Here is a 23,055-nt window from a genome sequence, read left to right as displayed (position 1 = left end):
CAGTGACACCCCAACACATCTTCTTCATAGCTTTCACGCTTTTTTGTACTGTTACAACGTTCAGACTTTCCAAATCAGTGAAATTCGTGAACACGCTGAACTCGGTCGAACCAAACTTAAAGCAACCCGAGCAGCACTTGAATGCAGCATATGAATGTGCAGTAAAGAATTGGTCCCTGGTTTTTGTCTATCAGGCTGTAACGCCAAACCATATACACACTCCTCCACCTTCTTTTGAGCTTCACTCAACTAAATCAAATCGTGATCAACGCTGTTTAGAATGGATCAAATATGACGGGTGTTTCCACGACTATAGAGGGTGTGAACGTGTTGATGCATTCACGGGTTAGACTGTGAGACAGCACTCGGGGCAAACTGTACGAACCTATCTCTGATTGTTTTGAGTTAACGCCGTGCCTTGTGAAAACGTCCCGTGTGCGACCACTTGAGTCCAATTCGATCATATGTGATCTCAATAATGCACAGAATCTTCTTAATGGTTTTTTATTCAAACAGAGTCTGCAGTCTTCAAGACATTCAATACACGACAAACAATGATACACACAGGATTGTCCTTTTCGTTTTTTATTGACTATTTGATCAACCAATACTGTCAGATCAGACCGTTTCATGTTATTTAAGGCACACTTGATTTGTTCAGATAAAACACTTGTAATATTTACAGCAAATGTTTGCAAGCAGACGCTACACCCTGACTACATCTTCCCACCTAATGATCAGAACTTTATTGTTATTATATAAAACATTTTATTCATTTGTCCTCATTCGAAAAAGGAAAAGTCAATGTTTCTTTTTTTCTTTTTTTTACAGTTTATTATGAAATGTGTGAAAAAAAACCAATACATTATAAAAATATGTTTCTAGAATGAAATAAAGGACTCGTTATATATTCAAATAAAACTCTAAAATAACTCAGCCTTACAAAATATACTGTTATCCCTATAGAGTGTGAACTTAATTGTTTCTAGCATTGATTTTTTTAAAGCTAAGTGTGGGACTAAAAGTGGATTAACTCGACTTACTGAAGCCAAAATAACTGATCGGTTCCTGGTGATGCACTAAGGTATCTAACGTTTGTTCTGGGTTGTCCGATATGAATCGAGGTCCAGCAAGTTATAAACCGTTCCCTTGCTCCAAGACGGCGAATAAAACATTCATCATAATAACGAGCGCGAGAAAGGATGGAAGTAAACAGCCCTGCTGTTGTAGCCAGAGTGAAGCACAGGCAAAGACCCTGATACATGCACCAAGAAGAGGAGAGACACCTGTGGGGAAACTACAGGTCACTGATCGAGCACAGATGCAAAAGTCAATACTCTATTTTCTGACCAAAGGGGGGAAATATTCAGTAAAAACAAAGTACCAGCATTGAAGGGTCAAATAAGTGGTTCAGTAATAATCTGCACCACAGAAATGAAGCAGGAGTCACATCAGACTTCTTCTGCATGACGAAGGCCCCGTGTCCACCTGGGGGGGGGGGGGGTTTTTCCAGCTGCTGTGCATTTGGGAGCACTTGCGTGAAGTGTTTGTGTGCCGACAAGAAAAGCGCTTCACGTACGTCTGTCTCTATGACAACGGCCGCTGTATGACCTGGAACCTGCCCCGTTACTTTTTTACTGCACGTTTTATATTTGAGATCGTTTATTTCCTGATCAGGCACCGAGCAAAATGAGGATGTGGGTACAAGACGCGATCTGTAGGAGACAAAAATGTGTGATATTTTATATCTTGAGAAAAAAAAAACGCGTTGGTGATGCTTGGGCGCACGGAGAAAAGATTTGTGCGCTGTGCTATTTCTCCTGGCGTCCACTCTCTGCTGAAGACCGAGAACTGAAAAAGAGACGCTGGTGCTAAGAGGAAAATGCGAGCTGGACACAGGGCCGAACTCAACTGAACATGTCAATTACATTTTAAATCACTACTAATAATAATAAAAAAAAACTGTCTTAAACTTTCCCCGTCAGCACCCTGACTTTCTCTTTACAATTTTAATTAGGAAAATAGCCCAAAAAATGTGCAAAACACAATATGACATGACCAAATAAAAAATACCTATGATGCACTCGCTGGTGGTGTGTTTTGGAAAATAAGCAAATGCATCTCATGATCGTCTATAAATACCAATCTTTGCCACAGTGTCAAAGAGTTCGTCAATAGGAGGCGTGTGGTTTATATTATGTGTGGCTCTCTTCACCATCATCCCCGTTTGTTTTTGTTCCAGCTGCAAAAATCCAACCAAGGCTTAATTCATTCAGGCCACCTTCTTGTCTCTCTCTGATGGCAGATGATTAAAAAACAAACAGCTAAGATGGGGATATTTGGTCAGTCACTGTAATAACAACAGCTCAATGTTCAGTCAAAGTCATCAACATGTCGACTTCTGGTGGGATAAAAGCTGGTTTCACCTGAAACTTCAAAAAGTCCTTGGTCCGATATATAAAACTCAGTCGGTGGCTCTTACAGAGTCATTAACCACAGTACTGTGAAAAAATACTCTCACTACGCTACATCATTATATATATGAGTGACAACAACGAGGGGGGAGGGTGGCTCAAACACAGCATAAAAGTCACCAGAAGGAATAAAAGAAAAGTACAGACGTGGTGGAAATGAAAGGTAGAAGAAGGCACAGATTGGAAGAGTTGAGCCCAGAAGTCAGAGAGGTAGCAGAGGTCGCACAGAGAGAGAGAGAGAGAGAGAGAGAGAGAGAGAGAGAGAGAGAGATAGAGAGAGAGAGAGAGGAGAAACAGAAAGGGTTAAAAAGAAAGGAAAAGAAAAGGAGACGTGAAAGGAGACGTCTATCTGTCCTTGGATCCAAGCTTCTCGATCAAGTCCTGCAGGGGAGCGAGCTCTCGCCTGTCGATGAGGTTGAACTCCTAGAAAGAAAAAAAAAAAAAAAAAAAAGAATAAACTTTGTATTCATTCTAAAGTTTCACCTCTCCTCCGTCAGGCTTCTTTTCACATTCAGCCTGTTGTTGTCTCATCTGGAGCCAAATCGCACAGTGCAGTGGTTGTACGAGTTAAGTTCCTGTTTTTAGGTCGAGCCGTGGTTCCTCACTAGGTGTCACTGTCTGGTTGCTTCGGTAAATGTTATAAGAGTGTGTCATTTGTCAACATGACAGGATGTTGTTTGACCCTGGAAGAGTTAATAATGGTTTCTGACTGTGTCCTACACATGTAAGGTCAGGAAACTGACGGACGTTGAAGTCTACGCACACGGTGCTGCACAATAAACGGAACAATGCAAACCGAAGAAAAGTTATCCAGGTCACTCCTGAGAGTTAAACACATCGGTAACTGCTGCTATACGACTTCGGTTTAACCCTTCGGTGACGCAGGACAATCTCACCTGAACAAAGAAAATGAAGTGCTTGAAGGAGGTGTTGAGGTGGGCCTCCTCCTGCAGCTGCATCACAGAGTCAAAATGTTGGTGGTAGATGTGAGCGTAAACTCTGAACAGACGCTTCAGGATGGTTTTGGCCACGGACATGAAGTTCTTCGGAAAGGGAACTCCTGTGAAATGAAAAAAGGGAAAGAAAACGCTGACGCCAAGAGAGATCCGTACAAATGTTTTTAACCTCCGCTCAGGTCGTCAGCTGACACTCAGAGAAACTTAAGGATACAGGATAATGTTGATTCATCTGATTGGACAAATCAAATTTGAGCAGGAGACGAAATCAAATAAAAATAAAGTCTCTCTGCTCATGAGCACGTGAGACACATGATCATCTGGGCTGGAGTCAGATGACTGTCTTTTGACATCATAATGTTTTCCCCTCCTTGCTGCTCATTTGAACAAGCTGCCCTCTGTGTGCACACTCCACACTGTCTCGCAGGCTTTTGGGAAACGACAGCGTGCCAGTGTTCTGGTACTTCAAAGCAGCAATATGTAACTCTGGCTCCTAGTGGTTAAAATGTGTACTGCAGTCTAAAATTCAAACAATTTTAAAGAGGTGACAAAGAATTAATTTTTTGGAAATGATGTAAGAAAATGAAAGTAAAAACCACCTCCAAAATCCTCATTAAAGCTTGATGGTTAATAGATAGCTAAACTGCTAAAGCCACAAATACGTTTTAAATTAAATCTCACCGATCTTGGAGGGAAAAAGTGTCTCGTCGTCCAGCTGGTCCTGCACCCAGGTCATCAGGTAGTCGATGTATTTGGGCGCAGAGCATTTGATAGGCTTCTTAATATTGGTCCCATCAGCCCAGTGATACTCATATCTATGAAAGAAGAACAAAACATTAGTGTGGTGGCTTCATGTCCTGGACTTGATTTATGAGACACGAGAAAAGATCACACAAAGCTCTTCACACAAAATGATCTCAGTGTGACTTCAGTCAGGGAGACGACGGAAAACATTGTTTAGTGAGCGATGAGCTAAAAAAAGATCACGAGGGGGGAAATGCAAAAGCATCTCGGCTCATATTCGTGAACTCAGCTATGTCAACAGGAAGTGAGCTCGGGGTTTCTTCCTCCTGATTACAGAGCGAGCACACACGCAGTCTTGGCAGGAGAAAGATAGAGGAAGTGCCGGACCTCGAGTCAAACTAAGACGCGTCTACCACGACCACATGTTAAGTTGAATTCCTGTTCAGCTCATGTGACCATCTGCTGATGTATTTCAGTAACTGTGAACGTCTCGAACGCTCAGAAACATGACTCCATGTTTGGCTTCGTCTGTTCACATGACACATAAGCAGAATCTAGAGCAGATGTCTCAACAACAGGACAGCTGTGCACACTCAAACACAACATTTCATACTATTTAGTTATTCATGTTTTGTTTTTTATTCTGGAAATGTTGATCACATTTCTTAGATGTCTGATTTGTAAATTTCAGGTTATTATGTGTTTGAATGTTTTATTGTCATGTCCTGACTGTGATTGGAGCAGCTGGAGCCGTGTCATTTCCTGAAACAGATTTCTATCTATGAGCTGCTCGGCCTCAAACACTGATAATTAACTGAGCTTGTTGTTCGTGCAGATACCACACATACGTTTACCATTATTACTGACACTGGAGCTTTACATCTTTCTTATGCTCTGTTGTTGCTCTGTTGGACCCTCTTCTTCATCACACTATCCAAGCTCTGCAAAGTTTCAGCACAAACTAACCGCTAGGCCACCTGCGCCCCAAAGAGCAGGTGTTGAACCCAAACGATGGCCGTGTGACGATGAGGTCATTCACGACGCCACAGACCCGAAAAAAACCCCCAGAACTGTTCATGTGAGTGACATGTTAGGGCCGCATGCAACTCAGCTGCTGATCATTTTAGAGTTTGTGTCGAGGATTTCTCAGCTGGGACCGTAAAGTTTGTAAATATTTATGAGTATCAACCGAACTTTAAGTCAACCTTACGACAGCGTCACAACGTGTAACATAAGATCAAAGCGTGTGAGCCAGTGATGACAATAACTCATCAGACCTTTTTCATTTTCTGAACCAGGATGTTTTTTTTAGGCTGTGGTGTGTATGTGACTTCCAGGGCTCCTGGAGCCAGACTCAAGCGGACACTCAGGAATTTGCATTTCCAACATTGGCTTAATTTTTCAACACCAGAAGTTTCCGCTTTGCTGGGACACAATCTCAAGGTTTTTTTTTTTTTTTTTTTTTTTAAACCTGCCTGTAAGAGGTTTCATTCTCAAATCAAAGCTGAAGAAGCGGCGTGTTGCTGTTACCTCGGTCCTGCAGACATCACAGAGCAGCTGGTCTCAGTGCAGAACTCGGTGATTGTGCCGTACAGCATGTTGATCTGGTTGAAAAAATCCACCGCTGCAACAAAAGGTGAACTTTAGTTTCTGTTCTCACTCTCGTGACCAAAATAAACTCAACAGTGAAACTTTGATACACATACATCTGATCTTTTGTTTTTGTTTTTTCAGAACATGGACGAGTTTATGATGTGCACGTTTTAAACTGACTAACTACTACACCAGGTCTCTGATTATTTACACAATGGATCTAATCATAACTCTTTTACTGCTTATAAATCATCTTAATCCAGGACCACACTCTCCAGTTTGATGTGCCTTTGTTTGACCCGACGTCTCTGTTTGACCACCTGCTGAAGTGAATGTGAAACCCTGGAACACTAATTATTTATGATGAGAAATGTAATGTGCAAAAGAGCGATAAGGTTTTATTACTGTTGACGGCGATCCACTCGTTGAGATCCTCTCCCTCCGGCAGCATGACGGCCTGCCTCAGGTTCCCGCTGCCCAGCGTGGCCTCGGCGTGCTTCAGCAGCTCATACTGGTGCGAGCCCTCCGGGATGTTCTTCTTCGGCTTGAAAGTCTTATTTGATCGGTTGCTGCTACGAAGAAACAAACGCAGAGCTAAGCAGCTCAGCCTGCACGTTTGCATGTATAGGTGACATTTTTAAAAAAAAGAAGAAGACGCCCCTTCACGTGAATCCTTCCCAATGAAAGTGACAAAATTACGTCACTTCACGTGACGGCTATTGGTTTGCTTTTTTGTGTACGTGTACTTTTTTTTGGAGTAGTTTTTAAATGAAGTATAAAATCTAATATAACAAGTTTAATTTGGGACCTCTGTTACTGAGTAAAGGTACAAAAGGAGATCCACGCTTTCTATAAACAATATAAAAATAGCAAATTTAGAACAAACTTTAATGCAACAGAAACACAATGTGACAGTGTCAAACATCCCGTAGTTAACTCCACAGCTCAGTTTAAGTTTCAAAGGATTGGGACGTTAACATGACAGTTTGATCTGAATAAATATTAACTAATAAATGACATGAACGGAGGCGCTGCTTGGTGCCGCAGACCAGGAAAGGTCCTGACGCACCGAGGACATCGTTGGACCGTCGGTGAACGGTTGTCGTCCTAGTTTTGCGTTGTTCGTCGTTACCCATCATCCTTTTTTTTTAGTCCATTTCGACATGTAAAAATCGACGTTGGCGTTCGGTGAGAGTAGTCTCTTTCATTGGCTGTTTGTTCGGAGGTTTCAGTTATATCCAGGTCTCAACACAAGTTCAGGAAAGCCCCTTGAAAATTGCCGCTACAGTATCAATGAGTTCGCCCATTAGTGCAGTTTCTCTTTATTCGTCACCTCCGCCTCTTCTTTTCTATTTCTACGTTTTAAAGGGCTGACAACGCCAGTGTCGTTCTCAACTTTTAATCCGACATGATTCTCGACCAGGAGGCTATCTATGACACGACAGCGGTGTGAAAATGTTTCTCTTGTATCACGACAATGGACTACCATCACCGCCTCACGGCTGTGCACAGAACGTAGGTGGCAGTTGCCCGTCGGCTGTAGTCTTCGCGGTTTGTTCTAGTGCAACTTTTTAGTCAAGACAGACGACAACGCCACCGTCTCTTTACCGTCTGGGGCCTTAAGATATTTTCGAAGGCTAAAAAAAAAAAACTGGAAACCACAGCTGTCGCTCAAAAGGTGCTCATTTAGCGATGACAGTAGGAGACCTCCTGAATAAGGCCTCATCTGACAGACTCACTCTCATTTCATGGATTATTCCAGTAAAAATCAAAGTTCATCAACGAAAGTCACTGAAGGAAAATTATCTGTCAGGGAGTGAAAAAAAAGAAAGAGGAAGAGCGTTGCCAGCACGAATAAGATAATTGAGGTTTAAGGGGGGGGGGTCTAATTAATTTCGCCCAGGGCCCCGACAGACTCTTGACTCGCCCCTGGACAGGAGCTATTTTGCTAACAAAGCTAGCGTCCGTCGTCACTCATAACTTCTGATAAACCGGTTAAAAGTTGTCGAATATTCCAGAACTGTAAACATACGCAGCTCGTAAAATAAAGTCACGGTGATGGAGGATAGTCCCACATTACAGACAGGGTTTAGTTAAAACACAAACACAGCGTGTAAGCGGACTCATTTCTTATATATATTTTAACATCAGTTACTTCCCTTCAAGAAACTTGGTAACGGCTAACGTCTCTAACGGCTGACTTTACTCACAACAGGAAGCTCATCGTGGCGAAGCGGTCGTCGGAGAGCCTCGATCTCAACTCTTTTAGCCGGCTTTCTTCAATTAAAATATGTTCTGAATGAAATAAAAGGGTCCACTTGTGTCAGCGATGTCTGCTGCTGCTGCTGCTAACTGTTCAGGCTAACATGAACTGCTGCTGCACCCACTGAGGCTCTTCCTCTATCGGCCGTCCGGAGAAGCACGACAGGCAGATTGTCGCCCCCTGTTGGCTGTATGTAGATATTACTTTTTTTTTTTTTATTTCGTGTACTTAAAACAAACAAACAAAATAGATTTTTTTAAAAACGAACAGAAAATAAAATTAGTTATGACAAAAAAGGAAATGTCTTTTAAATGAAATGTGCTGGAGAAGCCAATTAAACCCAGAGGAGCTTGTCGAGTGGCTCTCCTAACATGTAACACAACATTTATGAAAGTAGTCCAAGCAAATATAAGAATAGCTAACCAGAAAACATACTCAAAATGTATGTCTGTAATAGACAAAAATGAAACTCTTACAATTGAAAATAAATTACAGGGATGGGCAACTTCTGTTTCCAAAGGGATAGTCACAGGTTTCAGTGTGTGGTAAGTTTTGGCCTTATGATGGATTAATGTTTGGTCTTTGTAACTAGTGAGACACAGAGTTCAGTCTGTTCTTGTTATAACTTGTCTGGAGATAACATTTGTAATGAGTTGCCAGCAAAGACTCATTGATTATTTGAACTAAACCAGCTCTGTAGGGAGATAAAAAAAAGGAGAAGGACGTAGTATCTGTAAGTTTCCTAGAAAGAAAAAAAAAACAGAAATCCTCAAGGTTTGTCAAGGTCTGTTTTTTGTTTTTCCTGGAAATTTGCCCCCACCCCCCTCCACCACCTTCTTTTTTTTCTTAAGAAACTGGCCCTACAGAGCCAACTTCTAAAGGCACAATACTTTACTTCTTTAAAAAACATTTATTTTTGGGCTTCTGCTCTTATTTAGACAGGACAGTGGATAGAGTCAGAAATCAGGGAGGGAGTTTTAAATAACATACAGGAAGGGACTTGAATCTCCATACATGATGATTAGCATCACAAATATTGGAAAAAATATATATATATACATTAAATTAATAACAACATCATTTCTAATATTTGACATGATCTGATTGATTTAGCTTTTAATTTCACATATTGTTCTGTACAGGTAGATTTGAATTGATCCATTGGTTGTTAGTTAGAGTGGGTGGGTGGGGGGGCTCTTTCACTGGAAACGTACAGCACATTATCTGTGTGGTTAAGGGGTGTGGCAGGAACAGATAATGACAGTGACGTCAGCACGGTGCGTAAAGGCCGAGGGCTTAAAAGCGTCGCTTCCCCTTTTCCTCTTCTCTCTCTCTGTGTGAGCGCGCGCGGGCGGTAGAGCTGTGGTCATCGGTGCCGTCTCCTCTTCCTCTTCCTCTCTCTCTCTCTCTCTCTCTCAAGCCGCTCAGGATGGCAGCCGTCAGGACTCTCAGGAAACTGTGCCAACACTCCCAGCACACCGTCTGCAAACTGCACACGTCCGCGTCAAGGTGAGTGCGCCCACGACTCGATCCTCTGCCACATTTAACACCACTTAACATCCAAAAACCCCCCCGACTCTTTACCTTCAGGTACGTTTTTTATCCTGTATTAATTCATCTTCTCCTCGACCACAAAATCATGCGTAAATGGAGGAGGTTGTGCAGAGTATCATGAGGGTTTGTTTGATTTATTGAAGTAAATGTCCGCAGTTGCTCGCAGATCGGTGCGCCCCCTAGCGGTATGCCGGTAAAATAGCAGCAGGAGAGTGGCTGATGAAATCGGTCTTGGTGCTTGCAGCCCTGTGGCTTCTGGAGCCAGGTTTCAGCTGGGAGTCAAAGAGATGTTAATCCTCTCTCCAGGAAGAGACGTGCATATGCAATCAGCTCCTTTTTGTTAAATCTGAACCCAGAGGAGATACTTTCATACTGATTTGAACATTTAAAAGACCCTGTTAAAGTTTTTAAAAACTTCGATGTGATACGCCTTTGTTTTGATACCTTGGTAACACAAATTAAAAAAAGTCCTGAGCACTCCTGTTTCTCAAGGATCCGCCATAGTTTACCTATATTTGGTAACTTCTTATTTTAATAATGTAAATACTTTGTAAAAAAAACTTGTGCTCACTGTGTAGAAGTTTATTTGCATGTTTTTCGTCTGCACACCTGTCTTTTAAATGTAATGTGTGTTCAATGTACTTTTTATAATATGCTATCAAGCATTAAACTGACATGACGCTGAAGAATCAGACATTTTTTGACCAGCTTGCAAACCCTGTCCCGTGCAGGTATTTTTATTGGAAGCGAGCTGACGGCAGCATGACTTGAATACAAATGAGCTAATGTTGCACACATGTCATGAAGACCCAAACCTCGTGTGACTCGTGCACATGATCCCAGACCCAATATAGACGGCCTTCTTCATGGAGGGAGAGAGGGAAGAACTCAGTGCTTTACACAACACGTGCACATCTACGTGGACATGCATTTAGTCTCAGTCTTTCACATCCAGCAGAGTGTTCCTTTGGTGTTACCCCACTTTTGACCAAGATGTGATCCTTTCCCTGTGAGGTTGACTCAGTTTGGACAGAATAAAAAGGCTTGTTACATCACTTAACACGGCTCATTACTCCTCAGTTATTACAGACGGCTCCCAGTTTGTTGTTACATAACACACGAGCGTCTCTGGCAATGTATACGAAGCCTCACAGGTCCGCCCACTAAGGAATGTTTTCTCAGTTTAACCCGTGAGACGCCGCCTCTGTCTGTACATGTGAAAGCTGCTCACCTGTGGCTGATTTGGGACTGTAAGCGTACTGTAGCTCTACAGCACAAGTGGAGCATGTGGCTCGGTCAGCTGGAGAGGAAAGGCGTCTAAAATTAGAGGCTGGAGTTGGTGCTTGTCCAGGCCGAGTGGCTGAGATAGTTCTCAGGTGTCTGGTATCAAAAGTCCTGTTCTGCTGAAGGGTTATGTAAGCTCGTATTTGGACTCTAAATATTTGTCTGTGTGGCAGAATTTAAAATCTTAAAGATCCTTTTGGTGTCATTATCACCAGGTGATTTTTTCCCCCCCCCGAGCAAACCTGTCAACATGATTTTCATGATGTTGCGTTTGCGTGAGTGTCAATGGTAAACTTCAGCGTTGTCTTTTGAAGGTGTGGGCGTGTCCCTTCTCCTAAACGTGCTTTTTCCTACAGGCACGTGTCATGTTCGGGTGATTTTTCCACCTGGCAGTAGTTTCTGTCTCCTGCAGCTGTTCTTGTGTTACGGAGACTCGGGAAGTCTCAAATGTCCCAGGAATGGTTGCACCAAAGACCAAGCTTCCAGTTTCATTATTTATTTTGTGCTCGAATTCCTTATTTTTCCATTCTGTAATTCTTTATTTTTTTTGTTGTTGTTGAGGACGTACGGCCTCGTGCCCTGAGATAAAGCTCGGATCACGTCAGTTGCAGCTTTTCTTCCTGACCCCATGTTTTTTTTTTTCTACGTGCTTCCCTGCAGACAGGAGGCCGTCGTCATCTCAGGAAAGAAACTGGCACGGCAGATTCGGGAGGAGGCCCGTGCCGACGTGGAGAACTGGGTCATAGCCGGCCACAGGAGACCCCACCTGAGTGTTGTGCTGGTGGGAGACAACCCGGCCAGTCACTCCTACGTCCTGAACAAGACGAGAGCTGCAGCTGATGTCGGTAAGAGAGAGCAAAAACAAACGCCCGCACGCCTTCTCCCCTGCGTGCAAACACAACGCTCTGTGAGATTTAACAAAAGAACAATCTCTTTTCTGGGATTTTAAAGTTTTTCGCTTTAACCTCCCACAGGCATCTCCAGCGAGACGATTCTCAAACACTCAGACATCAGTGAGGAGGAGTTGTTGGACCTGATCTACAAGCTCAACACAGACCACCGTGTGGACGGCCTGCTGGTCCAGCTGCCTCTGCCAGGTACAGGAGAGAAACTGGAACACTTAGCGGCACGCGTTGGCGGCAGACGCACGAGAGCCGACGGAGGTTGTGCTCATGAGTTCTGCCGTTTCTTTGTGTTTCCGACAGACCACATCGACGAGCGCGCCATCTGCAACGCGGTCTCCCCCACCAAGGACGTGGACGGCTTTCATGTGGTGAACGTGGGTCGCATGTGTTTGGACCAGTCCACCATGCTTCCTGCCACTCCCTGGGGAGTCTGGGAAATCATCAAACGGACAGGTAACAGGAAACAACACCTACTTCCTCATCGTGTTGGAATGCTGCTGAACGACTGACTGCCAGAACTAAAACACATAGATAAACAACATGTTGCTTCCTTCTCCAAATGAGAAGATTTGAAGAACTTTATGTTCTTTCTCATCTATTGATCTGCTAGGATTTAGATTCTTTCTTATCAGGAAATTTGCAAAAAACAGATGCAATAAAGGCAGCTCATTTGACCTGATTTAATAGACGTCTCATTTCACGACTCTTCTCAAGTGAAATCTTTTTTTTATTGCATTCTTATTCTAAGCTATTCAAGTCTTGTTTTCTTTCTTGTAAGAGACACTAATGACCAGAAATGAGACTTGTCCTGTGCGGTCTTGTTATGTAAAGCACATTGAGGCGACTTTGAGTCACAATAAAGAATTTTAACTTTAATGTGATAAAAGTACAAATCAAATGAGAGAATTTCTTTCTTGATTTGAATCACCAAAGATTGCAAGCAAAATCTTGCACACTTGTCTCAGTGACATTTTCAATAGAAGCTATTTGCTCTCGCTCTTTCTCTTCCTTAAAAACACGACTGCAGATCTGAAGTTTTTGCAAAGTTTCTGTATCGAGAAGTCTCATATTCATGCCGCTCTGAATCCCGTCTTGCAGGTATTCCTACTCTGGGGAAGAATGTCGTGGTCGCAGGACGTTCCAAGAACGTGGGCATGCCCATCGCCATGTTGCTGCACACAGACGGCCGCCACGAGAGGCCTGGAGGTGGGTTAAAGAGCGTTTTTTTATTTCTGTGTTCAGGAGAGAGAGAGTATATGGGAAACATGCTTCATGAAATCTGTGTTTGCAGGCGATGCCACAGTCACCATATCACATCGTCACACTCCAAAGGAGCAACTTCGCCATCACACTCAAATCGCTGACATCGTCGTGGCGGCTGCAGGTTTGTCACTTCTTGCAAACTGATTAAAGCTGTTTTCACTCGTGCACTCCTGAAAATGTTTTTTTTTAAAAATTCAAGATTGGGGGGTTTGTGGAGGTCTCAAAAGAAGCTGCAAAAACATTCACTGAATATTTCCCGCTGTGTTCACACTTCTCATTCTAACCACATATGGAAATCTAGCTAGCAAGAAAATCTCTGACAAATTTGAGGCTACAAAAAATTCTGTTTGTGTTGACAACTGCAGCTCGTCCCCGAAAATGTTTTGGAGATTTTCAGGAGTTTTGTGCATGTGTGAAAATCTCTCTCTCTAGTAGATCGTCACTTTCTGACTTTGTGTGTTTTCCTGAACCATCAGGGATTCCAAACCTCATCACGGCCGACATGATCAAAGAGGGAGCGGCGGTGATTGACGTGGGAATAAACAGAGTGCAGGATCCGGTCACCGGGAAGAGCCGACTTGTTGGAGACGTGGACTTTGAAGGTGAGGCTGCAGGGTGAGCGGGGTCGTAACTCAGCGGGGACATCCTGCGTTTCTCGGGTGTCTGTAACGTCAGCTCTTTTCTGTCCTATATTCAGGCGTGAGGCAGAAGGCCGGCTTCATCACTCCAGTGCCGGGAGGCGTGGGACCCATGACCGTGGCAATGCTCATGAAGAACACTATCAAAGCAGCGAAGAACGTTCTGCTGTTTCCCCCGGAGAGGATTCGCATGGCAGCGGCATCTTAATGGGCTACAAAAACCCCCCAAAAAAATTGGAGCAACAGTGACACATTCCACCCTCTTCTCGACAACACCCCTCTCTCTCTCTCTCTCTCTCTTTTGCTGGGAGATGCCAGACGAGCTCCTATTGCACAGGAACTGGAAAGACGATCCAGCTGTAAGGCTCACTGTCCTTTCCAAACTCCCAGTCCTGCCATGTTTAGACTGTTACGATCACTCCTCAGCCGGGCGCTTCATGTTACAGGGTTCTGCATATTTATCAACTGAATTATGAATTTCCATTAACGAATCTTGAAGGATTGTTTTATTTATTGCCACACTGACATCATATTTAAACCTGGATGAAGAAAACTGGTCAAAGTATTTCACTCTGAGCTGGTTTACAGTTGACTCAAAGAGCAGAGTGAGGTCTGTCCGTTGTGTTTCCTTCAGATGGTTCAAGCATCATGTTACATGAGTGATAAGGGCTGACATCATCAGGAACATGTCTGTTTATAAATATACAAGCTTTAAAGATTCACAAATGCCTTTGTAAAAACTTTGAAATAAATATTACAATATGTTCGCACAATGATCGTCTCCTTTTTTACTGTCGGGGGAAAAGAATCTGACTTGTGTACATTGATTCCAAAACTCCTCCTGTAACCAATATATTTGAAGGGTGTTTTTTTTCCTTCTTTCCTCACACCAGGTGTTTCATATTGAACCAATTACTCTCTCATTTTTAATTAATACTCGTATAGCTCCATTCTTAACACTCGCAGCCCTGTTTACGTCACCTGATCGCAGGATTCTGTCATATTTAGGGTGGTTGCCTGAAAGGCAAACCACACTACTACAATTGTTAATATTATTATTATTCCGCTTATTATATCCTCAAAACGGGCCGCGCTACTCCTCCCACAGCGTTTGCGCCACACACACAAGAAAGGTATCAAAACGAGCGTCTCGGCCCCAAAATGTGTGCTATTACTTTGTGGAAACCTCGGGCACACGGTTTGGACACAAATCGAGTTTAAGTGACAAAAAATTGGCCAAAATTTGCCCCATTCAAAGCAGATGGCAAAATTTGAAATCCTAGAGTGTAACGGCCAAAAACTTCAGTTTTGGAAACATATTTGTAAATCGCCATCCTGAAGTCACTGTTGCTCGCATATATAAACAAAATACATCAAAAGAAAGCTCTGAGTGTCCTCTCACTCATAAAGCAAAAAATAAAAACATAAAATGTTCCAGTCTCCCAGGAGAGACATTTGTTTGACAGTCACGCACCACATACACACACATTGGGCTCTCACTCTAAGTGATGTCCAGAATTTCCCAGTATTCACTCATGTTTTGAAATTGCCACTGTGGTCACAGTCTGAATGCTAAATGAAAATACAATACATCAAAACGTGCGCCTATTTGTTATGTCGCTCACAGTCCAAACAGATTGGTGATACCATGTTTAGTTTTCAAGATATTTGAGGTTTTGCGAGCAGTGGTACGCCCATTCAAATACATTGATGGAATGTTCTGGCAGATCAAAGCTGAATGTCAACCAATCAGTGAGCAGCAGGTGTTCAGAGTGAAGAGTGATGACATCATCGTTTCAATGGGACAGAGTTCTGTCTCAGCTGTTAGATGGCACCATTCTTACTGCTGTCCCACACATGCACGCACACACAGACTCTCACGCACACACGGCAACCACCCTCACAATTTCTGCTGGAATTGTCTAGTCTCAATTATTAGTGCAACAACAATATGCGATACGCACGTTCCATAAGGAAGAACTTCAACCCTTGTTTGTCAAACACATTTTAAAATTACTTTGCATATCTGTTTTAAAGAGGGAGAGCAAAAGAGGAATATGTCAAAGTTCTGCACATTGTCTGAACTTGTCAAAACACATTTAATGGTCAATTGCTCAATGCTGATGTAGCTCTTGAACACAGATGTAGCCAATATATGCATTTTTACAAGTTGTGAGGAAGTGTGTTTGCAAGTACTCTGAGGCATTTTTTTCTCTGCAGATGAGACGTGGCAGGTTTTTTTTTTAGATCAGGTTTCTGCCGTTATGCAATATGATAGGAAAATCTGTAAGTTGCCTTTTCTTTCAAACAATATCCCTTTTTTCATTAACTGTTCAAAGTTGCACTATGACAATAACTCAAGATATATACCTTTGAATTAAATTTAAAAAAATCTAATTTCATTTACAAAAAAAACAAATTCTATTAGTTATTAAATAAATAAAATGACAAATTCGGGTGATTTAATCCATGTTTCATTCAAGGGGTAAATTCTTAAAAAATAATAACCCAAAACTGAAAACACCGATACAAAATAATGAGGTAATTTGTATTTTAAAAAAATAATTTAAAAAAATTACGGACTTTAATTCGGAGAGTCTGGGTGTAAATGTGCTTCATTTCCGACTTAAAAATAAATAAAAATAAAGAGAAGCGAGCTGAAGTAGGAACCAGGAACCTTTATAACGCAGGCGCTTGTGCTGCCGGAAGGACATTGAAGACGTACATATGTCCGTAAACGAGCAGTATGCTCTAGTTTCTACTTCTGGAAACACTTAAAACAAAATTATTTCTTCGTTATTTTATTGTACTGTTGCCATGGAGACGGACCGCAACAGATCTCGCGACAGAGCAGGCAGAGAGAAAAAAAAATCGGAGAAGAAGAAGCGGAGACGGTCCTCCTCCTCCTCTTCTTCTTCATCTTCATCATCCTCCTCTTCGTCCAGCAGCAGGAGCCGAAGCAGAGCACATAAAATTTCACACAGGAATCAAGGCTCTTCAGACGTGAAGAAAACACAAAGAAAGAAGCGTAGAAGAAGAAGCTCCTCGTCTTCATCTTCCTCCTCTTCTTCTTCATCTTCCTCCTCTTCCTCCTCCTCTTCGTCAGGCGATGAAAAGTCAAAGAAGAAGAAAAGTAAAGCGAAGAAAAAGAAGACCAAGTCGAAGAAGAACAAAGCAAAGCTGAAGAAACAAAAAAAGAAAAAGGAGAAGAAGAAGCTGCTGAAGAAGAAGAGGAAGGAGGAGGAGAAGAAGAAGACAACGGAGGTGGTTTTGTTGCCTCCTCCTCCTCCTCCTCCTCCTCTTCCTTCTCCTGCAGGTAAACCTCCATCTTACCTGGAGGTGTGGCAGAGTGAAGAGGGGGCCGTCGAACTCGGACCGGGTGAGTTATCTTGTTTTTATGAGAAATATACGATCTCTGCTTCAAACAGGAAATGTAGTTTTTTGTACTGGCAAATATTCTTCTTTATCTTTTTAGAGTTTAAAGTTTGGATGATAAATAAAATAATAAATGATAATAATAATAAATACATGATGATAATATTAATTCAATAAATGATAATAAATAAATTGATCAAGACTATTGGGGGAATTTTCTCTCTGCAGCGATGACAGATGAGCAGAAGGCCCGGCTCTCCACCAAGAGGCCCCTCACCAAAGAGGAGTACGAGGCCAGGCAGAGCGTGATCCGCAGGGTGGTCGACCCGGAAACGGGGCGCACCAGGTGAGACTGAGACACAGAAACACTAAGCAGTCATACATTTAGTTACTTTTTAAATTCTATTTATTTTATTTTATTTTTTATTATTTTTTCTGAATTATACGTTCCACTGTTTGTAATTATTATTTATTTTCTGTTTTTTTTTTTATGTTCACCTTTGATTTATGTTACATGTTCAGAATAAATAAATCAAAAATCAAAATGAAGAAAAAAAAAAACCAACAACAACAACCTGGGACTCCTGAAGTTAAAATTATCATTCCTGAAAAGCTGATGCCAAAAAACAAACGGACATGTTTACTTTCATGCCATCATGTCTGGTCGTGTTACTCAACAATAAAATAATATTCTATAAATATCAAAGTCGTACATCTCAAATTCACATCTCCCTCGTTTCTTACTGTAACGTGAGCCAAACAAGTCCTCAAACTGTTTGTGTGACTTCGTGTTTGAGATGTGCCGATCATGGACTGTAAATATTACCGGATGAAGTCTAAGTGACGTCACCTGTCTGTTCCTGCGGGGGGCGCCAGAGGCTCATGGAAATGCTGTCTCAAGTCTAACGTTCAGTCAACCGAACAGACCCTTAAAAAAAATGCTTCTTTTTTTCCAGATTGGTGAGAGGAGAAGGCGAGATCATCGAGGAGATAGTCAGCCGAGAAAAACACAAAGACATCAACAAGGTGCAGAGGAAGTTTCTCTCCTCACTTTGTGACTAGAAACACAAGTTGTTTTGTTTTTTTTTAATGTAACTGAGAACTTTCTTTCTTTCTTTCATCCTCACAGCAAGCCACCAAGGGAGACGGCAACGCCTTCCAGAAGAAGCTGGGAATCAACAGGTAGACGAGGATCGGCCTGATTCAGGATGTGACCGCTGAAGAGAGCAGCATGTTGCCTGTGATTAAACTGTGTGAAAGTCAAGGAACAAGCAGGACTTTTACTCCTCACTTAAACCAGCTGAGAGTTAGAATCTCCTACGGGTTAGCCTTTTTTATAATCACACAGGAGATGTGAAGAGGAGTTCACGTGCCGCCTAAAAAATCAGCAGATATCTGGAGGAGTCCCTGAATCGATTTCACACTTCCGTCTTTTCACTGCTCGTTTATTCAGTTCATGATTTGAAGACCAAGTGAGTTAAAAACCGTTTGCCTTTTTTTTTTTCTCACGTTACGTCTCAGGACTTGTTTTATTTTTTGAATCTCTGTCTAATAAATCTGATAATAAATGCATATTTGTGTTTACTTAAGAAAGAAGAAGCCAGACTGACCGGATTGTTCTTTATACGTTCTTTATACACTGTACATAAAAACACAAAGGGAATGGATAAAATGAAGTTATCCAAAACCTACAAGATTCAGATTCACACCCTGTACAATGAAAATATTTACCATGTTTGTGGTTTATATATATGTACAGTTTAAAGCCACTCAAAGCTCACCGTTGTGGCGGTGCGTTCACCTGGAGGGGGGGAGAGAGAGAGAGAGAGAGGGTGGCCTAATATTTGTGATATCGACTTTTCTCATTTGCACATTTCCCTTTAAATTAAAAACAAACCTGAGCCTTTAAGAAAATCAGTCCGTCTCCTGTTTCCACTGAGTCTGCGTGAACAGTGATCAGTTTTAGGCCTCGCGCCTCCATGACCGATATAAGGGGGGGGGGGGGGGATGTAAGGCCTCTGGTAATGTGAGGGTCAGAAACTGGAAGAAGCGGTGTGTGTGTGTGTGTGTGTGTGTGTGTGTGTGTGTGTGCTCAGAGGCACCTTCGCTTCGTCTTTACATTCTCTGGATTCTGACATCCATGTGATTACATTTCTCTGAGGGGGGGGGGGGGGGGGTCGGCGATGTGGACCGAATGCAGAGAAGACCGCACAGAGAGTGTAATCCTCAAACCTCACTCGGACACTAAAGAGGTGGACAAAGTTTTACAAGCACGTCCGAACATTTGATCCACTTTGTATCCCGGCGATAAAAGAAGCCGTTTCAGTTTCAAAGGTCAAGACCTCGAGGCGACTGGATTGGACTCAATCTTGACTTCACTGGATAAAAAAAAAAAAACACTAGCTTCATCAAGCCTTCATGTCAGTGGACATCGGTCGGATTATTGAATCTGTTACCTCGTGAAGACGAGTTTATTTGTTTTCTCGAGATCTTAACTTATTTATCTCGTTATCTCTGGAGAACAATGCGGGGTTTTTTTTTTGTTTTTATTATAAATTATCTCGGGATATCAAAGCCGGTTATAAAAAGTGGTTCCCAAAAATGAGGGTCTGGGCCCACGGGGGTCACGAGACGCTGAGCAGGGGGGTCGATAGACGTCTTCAAAAAGCAAATTTGAAATAATTTAAAACCTGAGCCTATTTACTCATCATTGTGACGTAATGTAGAATTAAAAAAAAAACTTCATCCTTCAGGGAGAATTTTAAAAAGGAAGTTTTCACATGACCTCTTTGCACGATGACACACGTTTCTAATGCCAGTGTTTGCAGCTGAGTGCATGTTAAACCACTTCCAGGGGGTTCTGGGGGTCTGGGGGTGGGCGGGCCACACTGTCCGACACTAACGAGCTTCTTTCTGACGATGAGAAATAAACGAGCTGAGATCTCGAGAGAAGCTCCAGAAGTGAGTCGGGAGGAAACGGAGCGGTGTTGAACTTCCCTCTGCAGAATATGTGCGCATTGGACTGATTGTCGATGCTGTGAAATCCCCTTCACACAGCCCGTTTTCATCGAGTGGTGTGGCTGAATTATATTGCACGTGTCCCCTTTATTCAGGCTCCTATTGGTCCATTGCACTCAGCTCTGTACACACGTATTCCAGGGACAAACGATGAGTCTTTTAAATGCATAAATAACCCGTTACCCTCTTTTCAGAAACAAGTGGCAAAAAACAGCATCAAGTACACGTCAGCTGCGTTCCTACTGCTCACAGCATTTTGTACAGAATTTACAATCTGCAGATTATTCTTCCTCTAAAGACGCAGCAGAACAGAGTCAAATAGATCTTAACCTAAGAAGGATTATCTACGAGCACATTCAACGCCTCATTTACAGCATGGAGGAGGAGGAGGAGGAGGAGGAGGAGGAGGAGGAGGAGCGATAACCAGAGAGAAGCTATATCCCAAAAATTTCCAAAATAGATCATAACAAACATACTATATATATGTCACAAGATAGCAGTTCTGTTGATGCAACTCTGGTGATCTGCGAGATAAAATCATAAAAAATACAATACTGTGCAAGGCAAAACACCTCTTTGAGTTTTTTGGCTGCTGCAACGGAAATTTTAAAGAGAGAGAGAGAAAAAAAAACAACACCGAAAAACATTCACAAAAATCCATCAATTTTTTTTTAAAATACCTAATGATCTTAAATAACAATAATTATCATCATCTATCAATAAAGTGTATCCTAAAGGAGGCGGCGTTCACCCCCCCCCGCTGTACAGAAGACACTTGAAGCTGGTCTTCAGTGGACCAGATACCAGATCTGCACTGTAGAAGAACAACTATGTACACGGCCCTTTAAGGCATTCAAATACATAATTACACAAAGGACTCGTTTTTACACACACAGGAGACCCCAGACCTCCTCTGTCTTCTTCTTTCACGTGCAGCTCATCCCTCTCTGCACTGTTTCCTTTGGCACATTAAGCGTACAGCAGGACGAGTCGTTCGGATTCGTTGCAGTTTCCACGTTAAAGAGAAATTCAGCCGTTTTGCGTGTGACGTGTGATATCTGGAGGAATCTTTGGTCTGAGGGGACGACTCGAAAAAAAACCAAGTAAAACTGGACTGAGTGATTCAGGGACACGTGGTTTAGTCGCTGCTGTCTGTGAACAGTAGACGTGTAAGACGTGGTCATGTGGAGAAACATTTAAAAAAAAAAAAAAGATCCAACTCAGTGCCCGAAGCACTCAGTCCAGTTTTTACGAGCTCCTCAGCTCGGCTCACACGTGAAAATATCTGATCGTCACATAAAAAGGAGGAGATTTTAAACCCAAGTTGATCTCTCTGCTCATTGTTTTGTGCTTGCAGAGGACACGGCAGGTCAGTGAAGTCAGCGAGATATCCGCACTCGGACCTGATCCGGGCTCGGTGGGCTGCGTCTGAGTGGAACCATCTCCCAAATAAAAAGTACCTGTGTGCTCAATCCTGATAAATATCTAGAATCAGTCTGGATTCCTACAGAATTCACGACGTCTATGAGAGCAGGTTCCTGCTGCTTCGAACGATTTGTTTGTTTATAAAGAGGTTATTTGTCCGTCCTCAGGCGCACGCCACATATTTGTCATTTTTTCTTCTTCACGTCGTGTCTCCCTGAACTCATTTGGGTCCGAAGACCCCCGGCTCCAGCTTGGTGCTGCTGCTGCGGCCCCAGCAGCTGGCCGTGATGCTCATGCTGCGCTGCGTCGCCCCCTGGCTGTGGCTGTGAATTGCTCTCCAGCCGCTCCAGCCGATCGCCGTCCGACTGGCTCTGCGTGCGCTCCGGCCTGTTGTGGATGCTGCCCGTCGGCGAGCTGGGCGCCGGCTGGGAGGAGATGGTGCGCAGCAGGTGATTCCTCTTCCTCAGGAAGTCGCTGTTCGCGCCCAAGGCCGAAGCTGCTCTTGCGTAGCACCATGCGCGCGCTGCTGGACTTGGCGGGTCGGGAGCGGTGGTTGTACTCCAGCTGCGACAGGTGGGCCGCGTATCCCTCTGTGATGAACTGTGAAGGGGAGCAGAGCTGAGATTACTGATGTGTTTCTTTGAAATAAACGAGTCACGACCCCGGTTTAAACATCAGAATCGGGTTAAACGCCAAGTATGTTTGGACATACAGCACATTGGACCTGGTGTTTTGGGCTACAGAACACGGTACCTGGCACTGCAGCTCTTGGAGGGTCGGCCGACGATGTAGATCTGGGAGGCGGGGAGGCGATGGCGGTGTAGACTGAGATGTCTTTGGTTGATCCGTAGCCGGCGAAAATCTTCATGTGAGCCTGTCAACCCTCGGGAATAAAAACAAACACTAGAACTTAAAGCTGGAAAAATGATTTTCATCAGAATCAGGTTCCACTGGCACATTTTAATTTGACCTATTTAGTGATTAGTAGTGTTAGAAATATACAACGCTTAAAACCAACAACAGAGAAACAGAAATCTCTCTCACAGATGTTTTTACTTTTTAGACAGCGTGCAAAAACGTGCTTTCAATCTTTGATCATTCAGAACAAGAAATTTACCCAAAACCTCTTACTTTAGGGTTTTTGTTGCCGTGGTAACGTGACAGGTATTGATTCTGTTCGATTTTTCCAGTTTAAAATCTCGAGTCATCTTTCTCGTACGTACAGTGTCCTGATCGTTGTGTCAGTGTGTTTCCGTCCTCACGTAATGAGCTGCACGTGTTTCTCACCTCGGTCAGGCTCTTCAGGAAGTTGGCCTTGTGTCTGAGCGTGGTCGTGGACCAAACCCTCGCAGAACGACACGATGCCGTGAGGGAAGTTGTGCTGAGACAGCCACGCCACCACCCGCTGCTTCTGCATGTCTGGTCGCCCGGTCACGTAGATGATCAGATAGCCTAAATCCTGCCAGTGCCTGTGATGGTGATGAGGAGAGAGAGAGGAGAGAGAGAGAGAGAGAGAGAGAGAGAGAGAGAGAGGAGAGAGAGAGAGAGAGAGAGGAGAGAGAG

At 43.1% G+C, this 23,055-nt stretch overlaps 4 protein-coding genes across 5 annotated transcripts; 2 read left to right on the top strand and 2 right to left on the bottom strand.

Annotated features, from left to right (window-relative positions):
• Positions 1–811: 811 nt before the first annotated feature.
• Positions 812–8,222, bottom strand: mob1a (MOB kinase activator 1A). 2 transcript variants are annotated; one of them, XM_079341483.1, is made up of 6 exons: positions 7,978–8,222; positions 6,173–6,339; positions 5,705–5,798; positions 4,112–4,245; positions 3,371–3,534; positions 812–2,897 (listed from the first exon to the last, which is right to left on the bottom strand). In XM_079341483.1, exons 1-6 carry the CDS (start codon positions 7,989–7,991, stop codon positions 2,820–2,822), a joined length of 651 nt encoding a protein of 216 aa, XP_079197609.1. In that variant the 5' UTR covers positions 7,992–8,222; the 3' UTR covers positions 812–2,819. The 2 variants fall into 2 exon arrangements, with proteins under 2 accessions (XP_079197609.1, XP_079197610.1); XM_079341484.1 differs by having other exon boundaries at positions 6,173–6,336.
• Positions 8,223–9,358: 1,136 nt separating this feature from the next.
• On the top strand, positions 9,359–13,893 carry mthfd2 (methylenetetrahydrofolate dehydrogenase (NADP+ dependent) 2, methenyltetrahydrofolate cyclohydrolase). Its single transcript, XM_079361994.1, has 8 exons — positions 9,359–9,539; positions 11,529–11,713; positions 11,843–11,965; positions 12,074–12,226; positions 12,872–12,979; positions 13,065–13,157; positions 13,513–13,638; positions 13,734–13,893. Exons 1-8 carry the CDS (start codon positions 9,460–9,462, stop codon positions 13,880–13,882), a joined length of 1,017 nt encoding a protein of 338 aa, XP_079218120.1. The 5' UTR covers positions 9,359–9,459; the 3' UTR covers positions 13,883–13,893.
• Positions 13,894–16,269: 2,376 nt separating this feature from the next.
• On the top strand, positions 16,270–18,320 carry arl6ip4 (ADP-ribosylation factor-like 6 interacting protein 4). Its single transcript, XM_079369435.1, has 4 exons — positions 16,270–17,053; positions 17,278–17,395; positions 18,006–18,075; positions 18,179–18,320. Exons 1-4 carry the CDS (start codon positions 16,492–16,494, stop codon positions 18,233–18,235), a joined length of 807 nt encoding a protein of 268 aa, XP_079225561.1. The 5' UTR covers positions 16,270–16,491; the 3' UTR covers positions 18,236–18,320.
• A 2,951-nt stretch (positions 18,321–21,271) lies between these two features.
• LOC306840272 (membrane-associated phosphatidylinositol transfer protein 2-like) lies at positions 21,272–22,958 on the bottom strand. The gene is made up of 3 exons (XM_079369446.1): positions 22,780–22,958; positions 22,246–22,366; positions 21,272–22,092 (listed from the first exon to the last, which is right to left on the bottom strand). Exons 1-3 carry the CDS (start codon positions 22,907–22,909, stop codon positions 21,678–21,680), a joined length of 666 nt encoding a protein of 221 aa, XP_079225572.1. The 5' UTR covers positions 22,910–22,958; the 3' UTR covers positions 21,272–21,677.
• Positions 22,959–23,055: the final 97 nt, after the last annotated feature.

This window comes from Symphodus melops (genome assembly GCF_947650265.1).
Source record: "Symphodus melops genome assembly, chromosome: 1".
NCBI lineage: Eukaryota > Metazoa > Chordata > Actinopteri > Labriformes > Labridae > Symphodus > Symphodus melops.
Note: the sequence above shows the minus strand (reverse complement) of the source record. Positions and strands in the feature narration are given on the sequence as shown.

What these genes read in the sequence shown, in the direction of transcription:
- mob1a (XM_079341483.1), bottom strand. An exon ending in CGAGTGGATCGCCGTCAACA is followed by an intron (nt 5,799 to 6,172) that starts GTAATAAAACCT and finishes CTTTTGTTGCAG; the next exon opens with CGGTGGATTTTTTCAACCAG. An exon ending in GTGATGTCTGCAGGACCGAG is followed by an intron (nt 4,246 to 5,704) that starts GTAACAGCAACA and finishes CTTCTTTCATAG; the next exon opens with ATATGAGTATCACTGGGCTG.
- mthfd2 (XM_079361994.1), top strand. Translation starts at nt 9,460, where the DNA reads ATGGCAGCCGTCAGGACTCTCAGGAAACTGTGCCAACACTCCCAGCAC. An exon ending in CTGCACACGTCCGCGTCAAG is followed by an intron (nt 9,540 to 11,528) that starts GTGAGTGCGCCC and finishes GCTTCCCTGCAG; the next exon opens with ACAGGAGGCCGTCGTCATCT. An exon ending in GGTCCAGCTGCCTCTGCCAG is followed by an intron (nt 11,966 to 12,073) that starts GTACAGGAGAGA and finishes TGTTTCCGACAG; the next exon opens with ACCACATCGACGAGCGCGCC.
- arl6ip4 (XM_079369435.1), top strand. Translation starts at nt 16,492, where the DNA reads ATGGAGACGGACCGCAACAGATCTCGCGACAGAGCAGGCAGAGAGAAA. An exon ending in GGCCGTCGAACTCGGACCGG is followed by an intron (nt 17,054 to 17,277) that starts GTGAGTTATCTT and finishes TTCTCTCTGCAG; the next exon opens with CGATGACAGATGAGCAGAAG. An exon ending in CCGGAAACGGGGCGCACCAG is followed by an intron (nt 17,396 to 18,005) that starts GTGAGACTGAGA and finishes CTTTTTTTCCAG; the next exon opens with ATTGGTGAGAGGAGAAGGCG.
- LOC306840272 (XM_079369446.1), bottom strand. Translation starts at nt 22,909, where the DNA reads ATGCAGAAGCAGCGGGTGGTGGCGTGGCTGTCTCAGCACAACTTCCCT. An exon ending in TCCTGAAGAGCCTGACCGAG is followed by an intron (nt 22,367 to 22,779) that starts GTGAGAAACACG and finishes GAGGGTTGACAG; the next exon opens with GCTCACATGAAGATTTTCGC. An exon ending in TCCAAGAGCTGCAGTGCCAG is followed by an intron (nt 22,093 to 22,245) that starts GTACCGTGTTCT and finishes TCCCCTTCACAG; the next exon opens with TTCATCACAGAGGGATACGC.